This window comes from Metopolophium dirhodum, chromosome 4 (assembly GCF_019925205.1).
Source record: "Metopolophium dirhodum isolate CAU chromosome 4, ASM1992520v1, whole genome shotgun sequence".
Classification (NCBI taxonomy): Eukaryota; Metazoa; Arthropoda; class Insecta; order Hemiptera; family Aphididae; genus Metopolophium; species Metopolophium dirhodum.
The window spans coordinates 23,212,910-23,231,099 of NC_083563.1; the positions used below are offsets into that span (position 1 = coordinate 23,212,910).

Genomic DNA, 18,190 nt, shown 5'->3' on the forward strand with positions numbered 1-18,190 from the left:
TTAAATTAATTTTCCAATGCTTTTAAATATTACGATTTTGAAACTTCAATTGTGTTTAATTTCTTAATTACGTTATTACTTTTTTTATATTTTTTTTATTTTTTAAATAAAATTTATTTACAATCTATATAAATATAATACAATAAGTAAATTTGAGTAATAGAATTTTTGACATGAGTTCACATGATAAGAGAAAAATATCCATTGATATTACTCTTCAATTAATACTAGGTATAACGGAAAAATGAATACATTAAGAGAAATGAAAAAGAAATAAAAGTAAAACTAAAATATATTACTAAAATTAATTTTATGTTTTGTGGTTCTTGGTTGATATAGTACACGTACAACCATTGATATATTAATTAATAATCTACGTATGGTATGGGAGGTAATTCGAATAGACCATCATTTGGGTATACTCGAATTTCCTCCGATAACACTCAGAGTGAAAAAGTTCACTTACCTACATTTGGGAGGCAATTCGAGTGTCACTGGTTTAAGATGTACCTACTAAGTACTCGTATATTATCTATAGCTTTATATTACATTCGTGGTGAAAATTTAGAATAATGATGGTATTGATTAGGTACCTAATAAATGTAAACGTTTTATGTCTTTAGCTAACTACGTTACCTGATTACTACTTATAGTAACTACTTATCGACTTACTCTTTAGTTACCTACTGTTTAACACGATATAAGAATATTACTTATATAATAAAGGGTCCGAATTAATTAATTAAGTTTTTACGAATCATTATATACTGAGCATGCATTTATTATTTTTTTTTTTTTGTTGAACTTACGTAATATTATAAATGAGTTAAGAACAATGGAGCAACAAATCCATGGACATTTTTATTTTTAAGTTATAGCCTCCTGAAATTCGCGATTTTCCGTTTTTTACACATACGAAAGAGGGCGCCCCAATATCCACATTCCAGTATTCCACAACATGTGGGGTCCGCATCGACATCAAACATATTTTTACCAAATGCCGTATATACGCCCTGCAGTTTAAAGAAAATACCATGCTTCCGGATTCACACTCGTAATCACTCAACAGGACTCCAACTCAATATCAGCCACAATCAACTTCATAATCGCCATCAATTTTCTCAACATGATATAACTTTACCCACTTTTAAGGTGTTTCCAACTAGTATTTAAGTTTCTTTTTATTTTATAATTTGTACATTCTCGCCCAATGACCTTTCCGTGGTTTAATTAATAAAATGACTTAAATATACAAGGTTATTGCAATAGTACCCCCACTATATCATTTTATCACGTTAAGGAATTAAAATAGCAGCGTAAGGGGACGAGTGACTACCAGACTACCTTTACTGGCTATACTATGATATGGACCGTATACCCCTTAGATCATATACTATGGATGGAGCCACAGCGTATTAAATCAATACAAAAACCGTAGCCGATATAGCGACGAATGACCGAATTAGGTGGTCGATATGCGCTGCATGCACAACGTGACTTCTCACATATTTATCCACAGATACCTAATGTACCTATATAGATAATTATGCGAGGAGTTGCATTGCGCTTGCGCAAATTGATCACCTAATTCGGTGACTCGTCGCTATATCGACAACAAAATCATATATGCTATAGCTCTATCAATAGTATATGATCTAAGGTATGCCCTTACGCTGCCATTTTATTTTTGTTTGATAACAAAATGGGCTATGTGCAATAACCTTGTATATTTCTATCGAAGTCTATCGCACGAACGCCATTTAATATTTTAATTTATATTTATCTAAAATCGTGATCGTGGGCTATAGGGTAATGTGTACTGTGTATTGAGTAATGTACTCTATGTCTCTATGTCGTGGGACTGACATGGGTACGATTGTACGAACATGAATACATGATAAAATTATAATAGTGTTTACTTGTTTACTGTTTACCACGGCTATAGATAGTATAAAATAATGTATAATACCTTAGATTTAGATCATATACTAAGGTAGATCATATATATATTATACACAGACTTCTATAGTCTATACTACTATATTACTTATAAGTCTGTACTATTATACATTAAGGTATATACAGGAAGCCTGCAGGCCCCCTAAAAAAATTCAGTGGCCCTAAACTGGCCCCCTCAATTTTATTTTTTAATATTTTAATAAATATTGAGGAGTTTAATTGTCCTGAATCTCGTTAATATATTATTCGTATAAATAACAATCGTAAATTATAATTAAATTCCAAGATTTTATTTTATAAATATTCGTCACCCGACAATTTGAAATAACTAAAAGACACGTTTAATAATAGATTTAAAACTATAAAAAACTATTCAAGAGGATGCTACCTACACCCGCATGTGTTGTCTCCGACTTACAAAATAAATGTACAATACAGCCATATATTATACTATATAGCGCAAATCTGTTTTGCTCAAGATGTAACCACGATTAAAGATATACTTTAAAGAATATTTTTAATCGTGGATGTAACTACTCACTACTCAGGCTGTTAATTAAGACTCCAAATTGATTTACAATACAGTTGAGACCATTATCTGTGAAATATCGTTTTTATTTTTTCGATGTCATTTATACGAAAAAAAATTTTATTGTTTCAAAATCTATTATTTTTGTGTCTTCCAAACTTTTTTTTTAGTTCCGATATCAAAAAAATAAAAATGATATTTCACAGCCCTAAGTTCTCATTATTACCTATGTGATGAAAATTTCGCTTCTTAGTTATGACTGTAACCAAGGACCCCACATACAATTCTGGGCCCCTGTGGCCTGTACTAAATGTATGTCCGGGCCCTTTATAAAACTTCAAAAAATACAATTTACCATCTATATATTATATAACAATTTTTGGAATAATATTTTTTTTTTAATTATACCAATTTGAAGTAAATATTCATAGCTAAGACAGGACAACATCTGTCGGGCCAGCTAGTAAATTAAAAAAAATCAAGATTTATAAGCTTTTTAACATCAATAATGTATTTTTATTTTTTTATTACAATATTATCTAAATTGAAAAAGGAAAAAAACAAGTATATTTTATTTTTATTTTACGAGCTTTGAACTAAGCGAGCTCTGTAATTATGTCGTCAAAATTGATTGTCGAAGCCAATTTATTTTCCATTGATGAAAGAGCAAGTTAGTTTAATCATTCTTGACTCGTTGTGGATATTTGTCAAATCTTCAGTAGATCAGTGAATTTCCCAAATTACTGAAAGACCTTTCTGCTTCTGCTACAGTCACTGGATTAGTAAAAATATTCGGAGACTAATACACACATTTACAAAAATTGTTTACATATTTTTCACGTAAATGGAATTTAATAGTTCGAGTGGTGGCATTACATTGCTGTTTTAAAATGTTGAAGAATATATAGTTTTCAGATGTAATATTTCTTGACACATTTTTTCAGATAAATCAGATTTGTATTTTTGTACAAGTGGTTTTGTTTTCAATTCCAATTCTTTATTGGTCAGTGATAAAAAGTTATAAATAATGGCTCAAATTTGTTACAAATATTTTTGACAGCTTGAAATCGATGTTTTAAGTCTGACAGAATAGTTGACTATCAAAATGATCAAATATATATATATATATATTTCACAAAATGTTATTTTACAATATTATTTAATATAAAATAAGTACTTCTACTAAAATTTCAAAAATTACAAATAAATTTCAACGGGCCCACGGGTCCTTAAAATATCAGGGCCTCTGTACTCGGTCCATCAGCCTTCCCCCCTTGTGGGGGCCCTGACTGTAACCTTCTCAGTTCTTTCCCGAGCAAAACAGTTTTTGCTGTTTTATATATGTATGACATAACAAATTTTCGTTCAGATTAAATAGTCTGCTGTTAGCTTTGACGTTAGAGTTAATTGACTTATTATAAAATTCAAAGGTAAGATTATTATGTAGCCCCCCCACGTTTTATTCATATTATTAGTTTTAAGTAAGTTATGACCTTTTTGAAACTGTACATTTTAAAATGATCATCACTTACTTTAAAATCATAATATCAATAAAAGCCTACGTGGGACCCTAGTCCCCTAGATAATAATTCTACCTTTACTAATTTACTCATGATAATACATACAAATCACGATTATAGATTGGTATGGTTACCCAGCGAATTTGGAAAAGTGTCTAGTGTCTACCATGACGCTCATATCGGTTCAAAATGTTCAAATTAAAAATTTAAAACCAATATATTGTTATGATATACAATAAAAATATATATAATGATCGTATTATATTATAAATTATAAAATAGTCCACTAGAAGCGCTAGCACCAAGGGTACGATTTAAATCCAATGCCGTCTTATCATAGCTCGTCGGGCAACCATACTATCTTAAATCGTGCATCGAGCATACTTCTTATTGCTTCTTATACAATGGTTAGTCGTTTCCACTTTCCACATTCATTATAATATCTTAGTCCGTAGTCCGTGATCATTGCTTAATACTTTTTTTAGAATTCAGTCCTTAGTACTCCTTAGTCCTTACTCTTTACCACTTTATTTTCATAATTTGTGATCCTTATCTACCTATATTATATATTTTTCTGTGTCCTAAGTCCTTATTGGCTTCCATTGTAAATGATCTGAATTATAAGTTATAACTTATAAGTGTGATGTGAATAGTATGTGATAGTGTATTACTTGTAAAATTTGAAAAGTTTTGATATTAAGCATTGAAATTTTGTTTTGTTGCAGTAATTGAAGTAATCAAAACTAACACCTAAATGGCAGTCGAAGTAAAATTTTAAAATAATATTATTCTAAATTACACAGTTGAGTCTCGAAAACTAGGATCTCAAGGGAGATAAAAATTAATTTGAATTTTAGGGGTATGCAAAAGTTTGAGTTATAAGGGTTTTCGAGTTATCGTGATTTGACTGTATAATGTAAATTCTTATCTTACAATGGTGTCTTTGATATTTAATTGTTATATCCATATGCTTACAGAAGCTTATATATACATATTGTAGACCTCGTTGTAGACTAATATATCGCCAATCTCAGTCTACTATATAGTAAACTCTATTATTAATCATTATTATTTAAATGGTACTGTAATGAACATATAGTATAACTATTTTAATACTAAATATATTATATCTGTAAATTATAAAAATCGCTTTTAAAATTTAAAACAGAAAAATAATCAAACTTAAATATTCGGAAATTTATGGAATTAATATTGCTACAGTTATTATTTTTGATTTTTGGCTTCAGGTCTTGCATATTTAGTCATTGTTATTGTATTTAATGTTATATTTAATAAATTGTGTAGTTTACACTTTTGATACATAATTCAAGGTATACTAATTCTCAATATGTAGATGTACTTAGCAAATGTGCATTCAGAAAAATCTATTATGTTTTTCGTTTTCAATATTTTAGTGATTTGGCATACACTAGTATTTATAATCAATGGGATTATGTATTGTGCCATCACCTATTAAATATCAAAATAATAATAAATTAATCAGTCCATATTTGCTATGTGTACAACATGTTCAGGTGTAATTTTCCCTATTAATACTTTTAGATAAACAAAATAGAAACATTAATTATAGTTAAAACAGACATTTTTTATAATATGAGTATAGTAATTTAGAAAAATAGAAGCATAATAACAATTATTATAATATTAATTAGGAATATAACAAAATTTGTGACAATAATGAAACATTAAATATCATCATAATTTTAAAAGTATTTAATTAAAATATATAGGATAAAAAATTGGCTATTAAAAGACAATTTTTGAGATATATTCATCCATTAAAATCTATCACCAATGCTGTGGATCAAAAAAAATGTTGGATAGAACAAATGAAGTATTTGGTTCAAGACTTTAAAACGCTTCTCAATTTATCATTTAAAGAGTAAATATAATTATAATTATAATTATAAATTGTAATTTATTTATTATTAATATTATTTTAATGTTTTAGATTTTGGTCTACCGTTGTTTTTAACAAACAAGCTACTATGGGATTATGTACATTTCTTCAAGAATCTGCTCCTCCTCACTTGATGGATCAACTTCCTCAGGATGGTGATGTGTTGACCATTTACAATGAAATTGATCATTTTGCATATAAATTATTTAAAAGGCTAACTACGTCCTCTGAAAATGAAGTATTAATATTTACAATGTTCTTAAAAAATGTATTATTGTTTTTATTTTATTTTATTTTATTAGGAGAATTTTATGTCACCTCATTATATGTGGAGCTTGTTATGCAATAACAATATCATAAGTATTCCTATGTTATATGATATATGTTCCATTTATGGTCAATCATATAAAAAGGAGTTAGAAATAATTTTCAATGAACTGTTTACTTGTCAAAAATTATACAAAGAAAATTTAATACACTCTATTCAATTTACAATTAAAGTGAGTCACATAAAATAATTAATTAAATGTAATTTTTGTTTTAAATATTTTAAATAACAAAATTGTTAGTGTTTAAGTCAATTTCAAGATAAAATTGAATTAGAGATTGATTATGGTAATCACATATCTCAAAGTAATAAAACCTCTACTGAAATTGAAGAAACAAATCTTTGTATGATAGAAGATATTATTAATTTTTTATTAGACACATCATATAGTATTTCAAATTTTTTGGAAATTTATCCATTGGCTTCTATTTTTTTCTACCAAGAGAAATTACATCTTAAGTATGTATGACAAACATAAAACCCAATTATTTTTAATTAATTTCTATATTTTATTTTTTTGTTTTTCTATTATGTTTTTTTAGAATAGCTTCCTTCTATCATAGTATAAAACCACTAATTTATAAGAAAGTAATTGCTATGAATAAGTTAGAAAAATTCCAAGAAAAGCTACACGCATCAAGATTATTACTTGTGAAAAGTGTTAAACAGTGTTTAATTCATATACCTACTAAAACTACAAATAAGTAAATATATACCTATCTTAACTTAATTATATTTCTAAAAAAAGTTTAATATTAATTTTGTTTATAAAGATCAGAGAGTGCAGTAGAAGAATATTTAGGAGCTGTCAGTGAGCTATTAGCATATAATGAATTTGTCAATGACTATAATGTTGTATATAACTTAACTAAAGATATAAAGAAATATCAAAAATCTAATAAAGAAATGTAAGATTTTTTAGTGATAATAGCTTATTTGAAAATATTTTAATAGAAATAACACCATTTAGAGACTTAACAAGATATGATTATTTATTAAAATCATTGGAATTAATTAATAAACCATATACTGAACTCGAACAAAAAGAATTACAAGAACAACAGTTAGAGGTAAATCATTTTTTCAAGTTTTTTAATCTATATATATATAATGAATGTATGTATATTTGTCTGTATGTCCATATTACTATGGCAACCAACCATCGTTACCATGGGTTTTGAAGCAATTATAATAATAATTATTGGTTGCGATATTTTGAAAATTGTTTTTATGGTAACTGTTTTATTATAAAATAAAACATATTATTCATAAAGAGTTGGCATTTCTAATGGGCAACGAGATCAGCTAGTTATTTTATATAAATTTAAAACAATAATTGTGAATTTGTATTTTTAGGTACAAACCAGTAGTACAAATATAGAAAATGCAAAATTGCGGTCCCTTATAAATAATGTAAAAGATTTATTACCCCATTTGGGAGATGGATTCATCCAGGTTAGTTAATTCATAATATTTAATTCTATCATTTAATTATATTTGATATTTCTTTATTTTTTAGAAATGTTTAGAATATTATGACATGGATTCCGAAAAAGTTATAAATATGGTCTTGGAAGATTGTCTTCCGTTAGAACTTACTCAGTATGAATTTAATCTTCCTTTGATGACAGAGTATGAGGATACTGCTTCTGGTTACGATCCTTCAATTAAAGGGTAGGCTTTATTACTTAAAGAAATGAAATATAACAATATGTATCAATATACGATAATTTATGTGTATTTATATTATATTTTATTTTTTTTAGAAATAAGAAACTTAAAAAACTGAAAGCAGTCTTAGACGATAAATCTTTCCGAAATGAAATGCGGCCATTTTATGAAAAATATAATTTCACTGAAATTACATGTGCTGAATTAGAGTCGTATTATAATGATGAATATGATGATACATATGATGAAGTTGAATATGTTATACCAGAACCAACAGACGAAAATGAAAAAAGAAGACCAGATGTTATACCAAGGGTTTTAATAGAGAAAAAAGCTGTAACTGAATTTGTAGAAGAAGAGTTTTCAGATGATGAACCACAACAAGTTTTAAATTTTCAACCATTCTGTGAAAATCCTGAAGAAGTTCGTGAACGACAAGCTAGGAGATATGCTGCAAAACAATCTAATAGATCCAACCGAAGTAAGTATTAGCCAGTAAAACCAAAAAAAAGAAAAACATTTTGAAAACGTGTATTTATGTAAGGTAAACCACAAGCAGCTTCTTCGTCAGCTACCTCATCCGGATCAAATGTTGAGTTGGACCGGCAGAGGAAAAATGAAAACAAAGCATTCAGCGGGAACCATAACAGGAGAAATGCCGCAAGAAACAAACAACAAAGAGGAATGTTCTGAAGCTTTCTACTTCTCATATTCTCTTATAAAATTATCAATACTAAAAGATATATTTTATAGGATAATATAATATTTACTTATTAAATAATTTTAAATACTCAGCAGTGAAATTATTATTCATTCAAATATGAATTGATTTTACAATAATGTGTGTTTTGTTTTTGGTGTGTACATGAAAATTGGTTGTTGTTTCAACATTGAACTTTGTAGGTGATTTCAGGTAGAAATTGAATCTAGAAAGGATCTTAGAAAGGGAAAAATCAAAATTTTCCAGGAGTTTTCAAAAGCGTAAGGAACAATAAAAAAAATTAACAAAAAACTGGAACTTTTACGTAAAACCAGTTTTTGACAAAATTGATTTTGTTTTTTTTCGTAATAACTCAAATACAAATAACTGTAGAGATACCTTAAATTTTCACCAAATGTTTATATGACCATTTACCACACAAGTTAAAATTTTCAAAATATTTTTGAGCTACTTAAAATAATATTAAAAAAAATAATACCTGGTCAAAAAGTGTGAAGATATGATACAAGGTTCTTCATAAGTTGTTATAATAACAGTTTGAAAACATCAAAGATATGCAGTAGAAGCCGCTTATTTAGGAACACTTTCGGACCAAAGGGAAATGTGTCAATTAAATGGCTTGTCTCCAAGAGGCGACTGGTTACTGAATTAATTTTTAACTTAATTTATACTACAAAAAAAAAAAAAAACTGAAGCATTATTACATATATTATCGACTATTGTGATATTTATCACATTTTATATTGTTTTAAATGTTGTGTATAAATTCTATCTATCAATGTTTGTGTTCTTGACTATTGATGACCATACTTTTATAAGAGTAATGCTTCTCAAAGCCTCCAAAGATCTGCATGGTGTTGGATGTTCTCCTGAGGACACTAATATAAGCTTTCACAATTTCTTTGTTGGATAGGGTATCTTTCTGTCTCCTGTGAAACCTCTCAACTTCTGTTTCAAAGTGTGAGCTCACATCAATCCAGTCTCCATACACATCTTCTGAGATTGGCTGTATATTTAAACTGGATTTTGTTGACCTTGGTCTAATTGTTTCAAATAAATGACATGTTTCAATAATTCAATTGATTTTCAATGTTTTAATATGCTACTGGGCTGTCCCACTATATTTTGTATCAATAACGCGACTGTATAAATTATCTGTGTTCCTATTAGACAGCTACTATTGTATGCTCACATTTTTTTTTTTATAAGCATTCAAAGTTCAAATTTTAACAATAATATTATTATTTTCTGGTAACCGTACAATTTTAGGAAACCTGGGCTCGCATCATTAAATCATATAGATCTCAAAATTCAAATTTAAAAAAAAATAATAATTATTTAATTACAATATTTTATTTTACTTAGCATACACAGATTGCAGTGCATAAATAGTCTAGCAGTGAAAGGGTTAAAAAAGTTTACTTCATATCTAACAAATATATTTATTAGGTGCTTAGTGCTTAGTGCTTGCATATTATATTACATATTGCTTCATTCATTTTCGCAGCCCATGGAATGGGTCTTGGGGTGCTTGAACATCACAGCACCCTAATAGTCTGTGTCCATGAATATACAATAAATAACAATTTATTTAGTAGGTATGTAGTATTTTAGTAGTAAAATAATGTTTTGTTAAATTATGAAGTACTTACTTACTCAAATGATTATTAAACATCATTGGTACAGTTTCAATTATATTATCAATTATCAGCATACATTGTCTCCGCCTTGCAAACACTTAATATAAATTTACAATTTCACGTTTAGTATAATCTATTTTACCCTGTTACTAGAGTGAATTGATTTGTTACCGCGAGTCATTGCACTATTTGTACTAACCACCGAGGCATCTTCAATGCTCATTAAATTGTGTTTCCCCAATTAATAAATAATATTTGTCTTTACCATGCATGCAATGATAATGTTTATATATGAACATCATGCCCATACTTCGGGTCGGCATTTGCCACTGTTATACTATTTATTTAGTATCCAACGTCAGAAAATGTAATGATAATTTTTTTATATAACTTCTATTGGACCTACAAAACCTACTTCCCCAGTGGAAATAGTGGGTATTATTAAAAAACTGGCAAACAACAAATCCCCAGGTCATGACCTCATCTCTAACAAAGTCGTCAAAAATCTACCTATGAAATCGATCGTTCATCTTACTCATATCTATAATGCTGCCCTTCGGTTATCTTATTTCCCAACTACCTGGAAAGCATCTGTTATTGTTACAGTACTCAAACCTGGTAAGCCTCCAGAAAACCCCTCCTCGTACAGGCCCATCAGCTTACTACCAGTTCTGGGTAAAATCCTTGAAAAAATCATTCTCAAGCGAATCACCACCATAGCACAATCAAAAAACAGCATTCCAAACTTCCAGTTCGGCTTTCGTGCTCACCATGCCACAACTCATCAACTTCACAGGGTTGCGGACACTATCTCCGCAGCACTCGAAACCAAAAAATACTGCGCCGGTGTTTTTCTGGACGTTGCGAAAGCATTTGATACCGTCTGGCATGACGGTCTCCTTTTCAAATTAAAAAATATTTTTCCAGCCCCTTTATACCTAATACTTAAATCCTATCTTGCCAACCGCTCTTTTAATGTCCGACATAATTTACAACACTCAAAACAATATCCTATATATGCTGGTGTCCCTCAAGGCAGCGATATTGCTCCTTTCTTATACACCATATATACATCGGACCTGCCCACAACTGAAAATACCTTAGTTGGAACATATGCTGATGATACTGCCCTATTATCAGTTTCTTCTGACCATACCACCGCATCTCATCAACTTCAAACTCACCTAAATACTCTCTCACAGTGGTTCACCAATTGGAAAATAAAAATTAATGAATCCAAGTCCTCTTTTGTGACTTTCTCACTCAGACCTCTAAACTGTCCAGCAGTAACAATCAACAACATCGTCATTCCTCATTCAACAGAAGTTAAATATCTGGGTCTTACATTCGACAGACGCCTTACCTGGTCTCTCCATCTTAAAGATAAGCGTAAGAGACTTAACTCTAGACTTCACCTGCTAAGACCACTACTTCGTTCGAACCTTACCTTACCCATCAAAATCATTCTTTATAAAGCTCTTCTTCAACCAATATGGACTTACGGTATTGTAATCTGGGGTTCCGCTAAGAACTCAAACAAGAGAACCATACAAGCGTTCCAAAACATCACTCTTCGCTTAATCACTGGTGCACCCTGGTTCGTCTCGAACGAGACCATAAACTCCGACCTCAAATTACCATCCATCGACCATACAGCTGCTGTCTACTACAAACGCTTCCACGCCAAACTCCAAGCTATTCCTAATCAACTAATCAATGAATTAGGTTCACTAACACTTCCAGGTAATCCAACCAGACGTCTGAAAAGGAAATGGTGCCGTGACATGATTACTTAAGTTTAAAACTTATATATATTTGAGGTGTTACAAATGTGTGACTCCCTCCTCATGTAATTATTCTTGTTATTTGTCTGTTAATTGTTATTACTTTTACTTATTGTACCTTGTATAGATTGTAATTCTTCTAATAAAAGCCAAATTTAAAAAAAAAAAAAAAACTTCTATTGGAATGATAAAACATAATAAATTGAATATTTTTTATTAAATGTAAATATATTAATTCATGCATATAAAATGTATTAAACCACAATTTAAGTTGTAATTACAATTTATATATATTTTAATGTAAGACTTGTTAGAGAAAAAAAACACATTTTTAATAGAAACAAATTAATATTACTCAATGAGTTTCTTAGCTTTAAAATATCTCCTTAAGTACAAGATCTGCCATACACTCAATCCGAATAAACAAATAATACTAAACATACTAAACCAATGTACTCTCCTGCTTGTTGATTCATTTGTATTACGCATTTCTTCGGCACGATGCTTCATGTCAGAAAAATCTTGAACAATAGACGATGATAAATCTTCTAACATTTTCAGATCCAATTCCAAAGGTTTCAATTTAGCCACCTCTCCAATTCCTTCATATGTTTTTGCCTCAACACCAGTTTTAATATTTAATGCAACCTCCTGCAAAATTCCTCGTTGATACCCAGGTACACGGGAAGTAAAGCAAATTTCAAACATATCATAATTTTCAGTACTAAACGTAAACTTTCCTTTGGTAATGTCTTGTTTATTAGCTAAGATGTGTCCTTTAGAATCCCTCACAATATAATCCATAAATTGACCATCAATTGGTGCAATCTCATAATCACCTTTGACTAATACATTTTGTCTGAGTTCTTCACGTAAACATTTTTGAGTGTTTGGATGCATAAGCCAACGTATTGGTGTTACTAATGGCAATGATAGCATAAGGATTAAACTCAATTTAACATCCATATTTATTGATAGATGGAACCGTGTGATTTTCTAATTGAATTCTGTAATAACCAAAATAAGAATTATGTTTTAACTTGCTTACAAGGTAAGTTGATAACATTTGTATTTTTATACAGATATAATCTATATAACTATAAATCTTAACTGTATTTGGTATATCTGTAATCAGTGGCATGGCCAGGATTCTCGGTTTGTAATGGGGAATTTTTTAACACGAGGTGACGTGGATCCTCATAAGATTAGTTTATTATCAATTTGAAATTATCAGAAATATATCAGCATAATTTTTTTTCTTTATTAAGCATATACTTAAGTTATAACTTTAAAATGTTTAACATACTTATTCTGGGTCTTGGTGATGATATTTATAAATTAGGTATTTGAATTATAATTTGTCAGAATTTCCAAAAGTAGATGGTTAAAATTTAATTTATAGAACAAATGTATAGAATTAAGTGTAGATTAATGGGGTCATTTAATTGTGTGAATAGTGCTCAAGGGCACACCCAAGGGGGGAGGGAGGCTAACAGGGTTAAGCCCACCCCAAAAAAAATATTGGCCACTAACATTTTATTAGGTATCAACTTTAAATTATAATATAAAAAATTACCAACTATCTAACTATACTCTGTGCCACGAGAGAAGGAACCTGTTTCGCGCATGCAGACTGTAGGCATTCCCCACTTTGTGCCATTTAGTGTATGTCAAATACGTGGCGATGCGCGGAATCTAACATATTTTGGTCGAGAAATGGGTTCTTTCTGTGGCGCGGAGTATAAGACCGTGCAATGGCGTGCTTTCAGATTTCCGCACTTATTTAAAAATTATTTTATTTAGGCCCCCCCCCCCCCGCCCAATAAAAATAAATCATGGGTGCTCCCCTGATAATCCTTACAGAAAGTTTTTAGGTTTCAATATTATGATGGTTGATACCATGGAAAAAATGTGTGGTGATCAAATGTACAAGTTTACAACTTATTATTTAAACTGCCCTGTACCTATAATCCACATTATTGCTAGTAGGATAAATTTTAAGTGATGTAAGTGACCTGAAATATCTGCTTTCCCGGTAAGGATTATAGAGCCACTCTGCTCCTGTTGAAATCTACAATACAGCAGAGCGAGTTCCCAGATTTTTAATAATTTTTTTGCATAATCCATTAGCTATTGAAGACTTCTAGGAATTTAAAGTAGATCAAGACAATAACAAAATAATAGTTAAAACCTAACCTATATTATGTTATAGTATTGTACGGTAGGTAATTACATACTATAAATTATGGGTTAGTTTACTCAATTTAATTAAAATACATACAATTTGTATAAGAAAAATTAATTAAAAATTTTTTTAAACTTTAATTACACAAGAGTTAAATAGCATGGAGATGACCAACCGTCTCTCATGATTAAAAATTCATGATCCTTTAAAGCATAAAGGGGTGTCAAGTGTCAACGAACGATCAACCAAGTCATAAGCTCTTAAACAGTTGAATGATGTGCAATGAACAACATAATATTCAAAAGAAATTTTACCTTTAAATTCGTTATCTGTTAAAAATGATTTGTTCTTCGATTGTATTTGTTGTGCTCGGCTATTGTATTTTCGTATGGATGGTTGTAATCATTTTTTCGTGTATTTAAAATAAAACATTCATTTCAGATGTGACGTAAAATCTCTACAACTACGTTAAATTTGGTTTACTGACATATTGTCTTAACTCATATTTTAATAAGAATTAATTTCACTCGCGAGTCGTAAGAAAATGTGCAGCCATGTAGGTATTAAATCGTGGTCGGTGGTCGTGATTCGTACGTATATAGTTACACATAAGCAATAGTAACAGTGTTATCACAAAATATTTTTGATGATGTTTACAGTTTCGTAGATCTTATATAAGCAGTAAGTTGTACCATAGAATATTCTATGGTTGTACTGTTGTAGATAATATAAATTACCATCTGTTCCGATTCTTTCTAATCAGTGATTACTGATTATAATATAAAAGTTGTATACCTACTTGTATTATATTTTTATAATAATTAATTTTATTAATTTATAATATTTTATATGAAATCAAATGATATAATAAACTTTATATTAAATCATGTAAAATTATATTATCTGTGCTATTACCTAGATGGCTGGATAAATGTGGTTTCAAGCAGTTAGTTTTGTGCAGATCATTTCAATATGATTTCCGTGGACCATGGTACCTATAATTAAGAATGACATTCTGCGCTTGTGCTATTGTATAATGTATAGTATATACATATTATTTATTATTTTAGTTGGAAATAGATTTACAAAATCATACAACATTTACGTTTGTGGGAGCACCGTCATTAATGAATAATGTCATACCATACATTGGTAATCTCTGGCAAGTACAATTTTTTGAAAGGATTTTAAACTAAAATGCTCGTTAATCCTTTTTGAAGTCTGACACTGTATATAACTAATAATACTGTATATTTGTCTTTTTTAAATATAAACAATAATTCTCTGTACAAAGGGAAATAATGAAAAAAATTTTTAAATACCTCTTAATCGAAATCCATTAATGTTAGGTATTTGCTTCTACCAATAAGTGAAAATGAATAATGAAAATACTAGGTTCAATAAAATATTTAACCTACCCTACTAATATTGATTTTACGATAATTTATGTTTTTTTTTTGTATTTTTTGTTTCAATCTTCTTTGAGTATGGTTTCTGGTAGAAAATTGTATAAATGCAATTTATAATGTAAAAAATGCTCAATACATTTCAAAATAATCATGAAAAAAAAATGAATTACAATATAATATAACATAACTATCATAACTTTTATTTATCACCAAATACTTTTATTAGGGTTCGATTTAAGCAAGATATAATTATCAAAATATTTGTTATAATATTTGGGTTGATTTGATCAAACATAAAATACAGGTAAAACAATACTTATCAAAATCAGTTCATCCGTGTTTCATGCAATATTAAACTTAATTGTGTACCCACTAATAAAAATTGCAGCGTATAATATACAATTTAAATACTTTTAATTTGTGATATACCAGATAAATAAAGGAAAAACAATAATAAAAAGGTGGGTGAGTGGATGTCGCTCTGCTGTACGGTAGGTTACAAGTGGGTCACTGTATAAAAGATGGTATTAAATTTGAATTCAATGATATAATATAATTGACATTGTATATTTGTATACGAAAAACAATTCTGAGCGGTGACGGTTTGTCAGTGTGGATATTTTATATTATATTTATATTGTTATTACTTATTATTAATACGGTAGTCGGTTAGTTGAATTAATATTATAAAAATTACAACCAAATAGCGGGAATCGTTATTCTTAGTTATTTAATATGTAATACCCTCAACATTTGAACATAAAATAACTATAAAAAAAATGTGTTTTTTATATTTTTGAGATTTTTTGGTTACAGAATAACCTACTTGTTGTATGTTTTCAATCCTTAGCTATAAAAGTTGAACATTTTTTATATTTTCAACAACAAAATCATTTTTAAATTTTAAATTCGATAAATGTTGACTTTTGTCAAAAATCGAACTTTAAACGCTTATAAAAAAAAATTGTGCATAATATGTATTTTTAATATTTTTCAACTGCTATTTAAGCAAATAAATCAGGAGCTTTGTATTACATTTTGACGCTTTTTGGCCTAACAAATAACATTTAATTGATATTTAACAAAAAAATAAGCTAAAATAATTAAAATTTTAAATTGTCCGTAAACAGCTCAAAACAAATATTTTTAAAATTGTATCAAGTCTAAGAATTGATAAAATAAACATAATATGATATAAATCTAAAGTGTCTATGGTTATTCGTTTTTGAACTATAAAAAAATAAGAAAATCGCTACATGAAAAATTGAGTAAATATCCAATGTTGTAAAAATTTTAACTTCAAACGCTCCTAAAAATGTAATATGACTTTCCGGTAGACATTTTTTTTTTGATAAAGGTAAAAAAACTTATGAAGAATCTTGCATTAAATTTTAAAATTTTAGATTTCAAAAGAGAAATTTTAAGGAATTCTAACTCAAATGAATTTGCACATTTTCGTGATTTTTACGCCTTTTGTCAAAATTTGAACTTTAAATGCTCCTAAAAAAAAATTGTGTTTATGAATTTTTAATATTTTTCAAATGTCATTGTAACAATATATTAAGCCCCTTGTATTACATTTTCAATCTTTTTTACCCGACAAATAAAATTGACATTCATAGAAATAAAAACTGAAAATGTCCGTAAACAGTTCAAAACAAATCTATATAATTTAGGAAATTTTATCGTGTATAGAAAATTCTAATATAAACAACCAGTGAAAATTCCAAGTATCTACGGTCATTTGTTTTAGAGTTACACCAAAAACTAAACTCGATTTTGTTGAAAATCGATTTAGCGTAAAAATTCCCGGTTTTCCTTAATTGTTTTCTTTATTTTTCTCGGCGCTTTTGAACACAAATTGAAATATTATGACCTCATGACTATGCGTCAACACTTTACCATCAAGAGACTGAAATTGAAAATCGAACCATTTTTTCGACTACTTATCGTGTTCACAATCATAAAAAATTAAAAAAAACTTAAATAAAAAAACACATTATTGTAAAATCAATAGGTACATTTATCGCTCCGCTCAGAATTTAAAATAGGATCGAAGATTTTTTAATTGTAAAAGAGTCAATTTTCCTGAGTTGTGCAATATCCATAAAACAGGCAACACATAATTACCGATTAGAAAATCAAGGTTTTTCCAAATAAATCCCACGCCAACTATACCTATATATCCTAAGTTTCCATGAGAGTTGGGAAAATAATATAATAGGTACAATATTCAAATATATTATAATTTAACAAAAATATATTAAATTTGGTGTACTAAAAATTGCGGAGGAATATAATTTACGCTTACTTTCTTTGCTAATCAAAATCACGGAGCTAATTTTTTAAAAATATTTTAATTTTATTAAAAATTAACCTACTTAATGGCAAAATCAAGTCTTCTACGTTATTTTCTCAAATTAATTTTATAGCACCATTTCGAATCACACGTTGTTCTGTTTCATTTCACATCTTAATGTTTCATTTTTATTATAACAAAAAAAAAAAACCACTCCGTCGTTA

General features: G+C 28.8%; 2 protein-coding genes across 3 annotated transcripts; one reads left to right on the forward strand and one right to left on the reverse strand.

Moving 5' to 3' along the window:
• The first annotated feature begins 4,396 nt into the window (after positions 1–4,396).
• Positions 4,397–8,722, forward strand: LOC132943437 (activating signal cointegrator 1 complex subunit 2-like). 2 transcript variants are annotated; one of them, XM_061012437.1, is made up of 13 exons: positions 4,397–4,660; positions 4,734–4,774; positions 5,760–5,911; positions 5,981–6,167; positions 6,232–6,429; positions 6,499–6,716; positions 6,800–6,961; positions 7,031–7,165; positions 7,228–7,327; positions 7,614–7,712; positions 7,777–7,931; positions 8,024–8,409; positions 8,473–8,722. In XM_061012437.1, the coding sequence occupies exons 2-13, from the start codon at positions 4,763–4,765 to the stop codon at positions 8,619–8,621; spliced, it is 1,953 nt and encodes a 650-aa protein (XP_060868420.1). In that variant the 5' UTR covers positions 4,397–4,660; positions 4,734–4,762; the 3' UTR covers positions 8,622–8,722. The 2 variants fall into 2 exon arrangements, with proteins under 2 accessions (XP_060868420.1, XP_060868419.1); XM_061012436.1 differs by having other exon boundaries at positions 4,397–4,774.
• Positions 8,723–12,271: 3,549 nt separating this feature from the next.
• On the reverse strand, positions 12,272–14,882 carry LOC132943438 (transmembrane emp24 domain-containing protein bai-like). The gene is made up of 2 exons (XM_061012438.1): positions 14,573–14,882; positions 12,272–13,080 (listed from the first exon to the last, which is right to left on the reverse strand). Exon 2 carries the CDS (start codon positions 13,037–13,039, stop codon positions 12,425–12,427), a length of 615 nt encoding a protein of 204 aa, XP_060868421.1. The 5' UTR covers positions 13,040–13,080; positions 14,573–14,882; the 3' UTR covers positions 12,272–12,424.
• Positions 14,883–18,190: the final 3,308 nt, after the last annotated feature.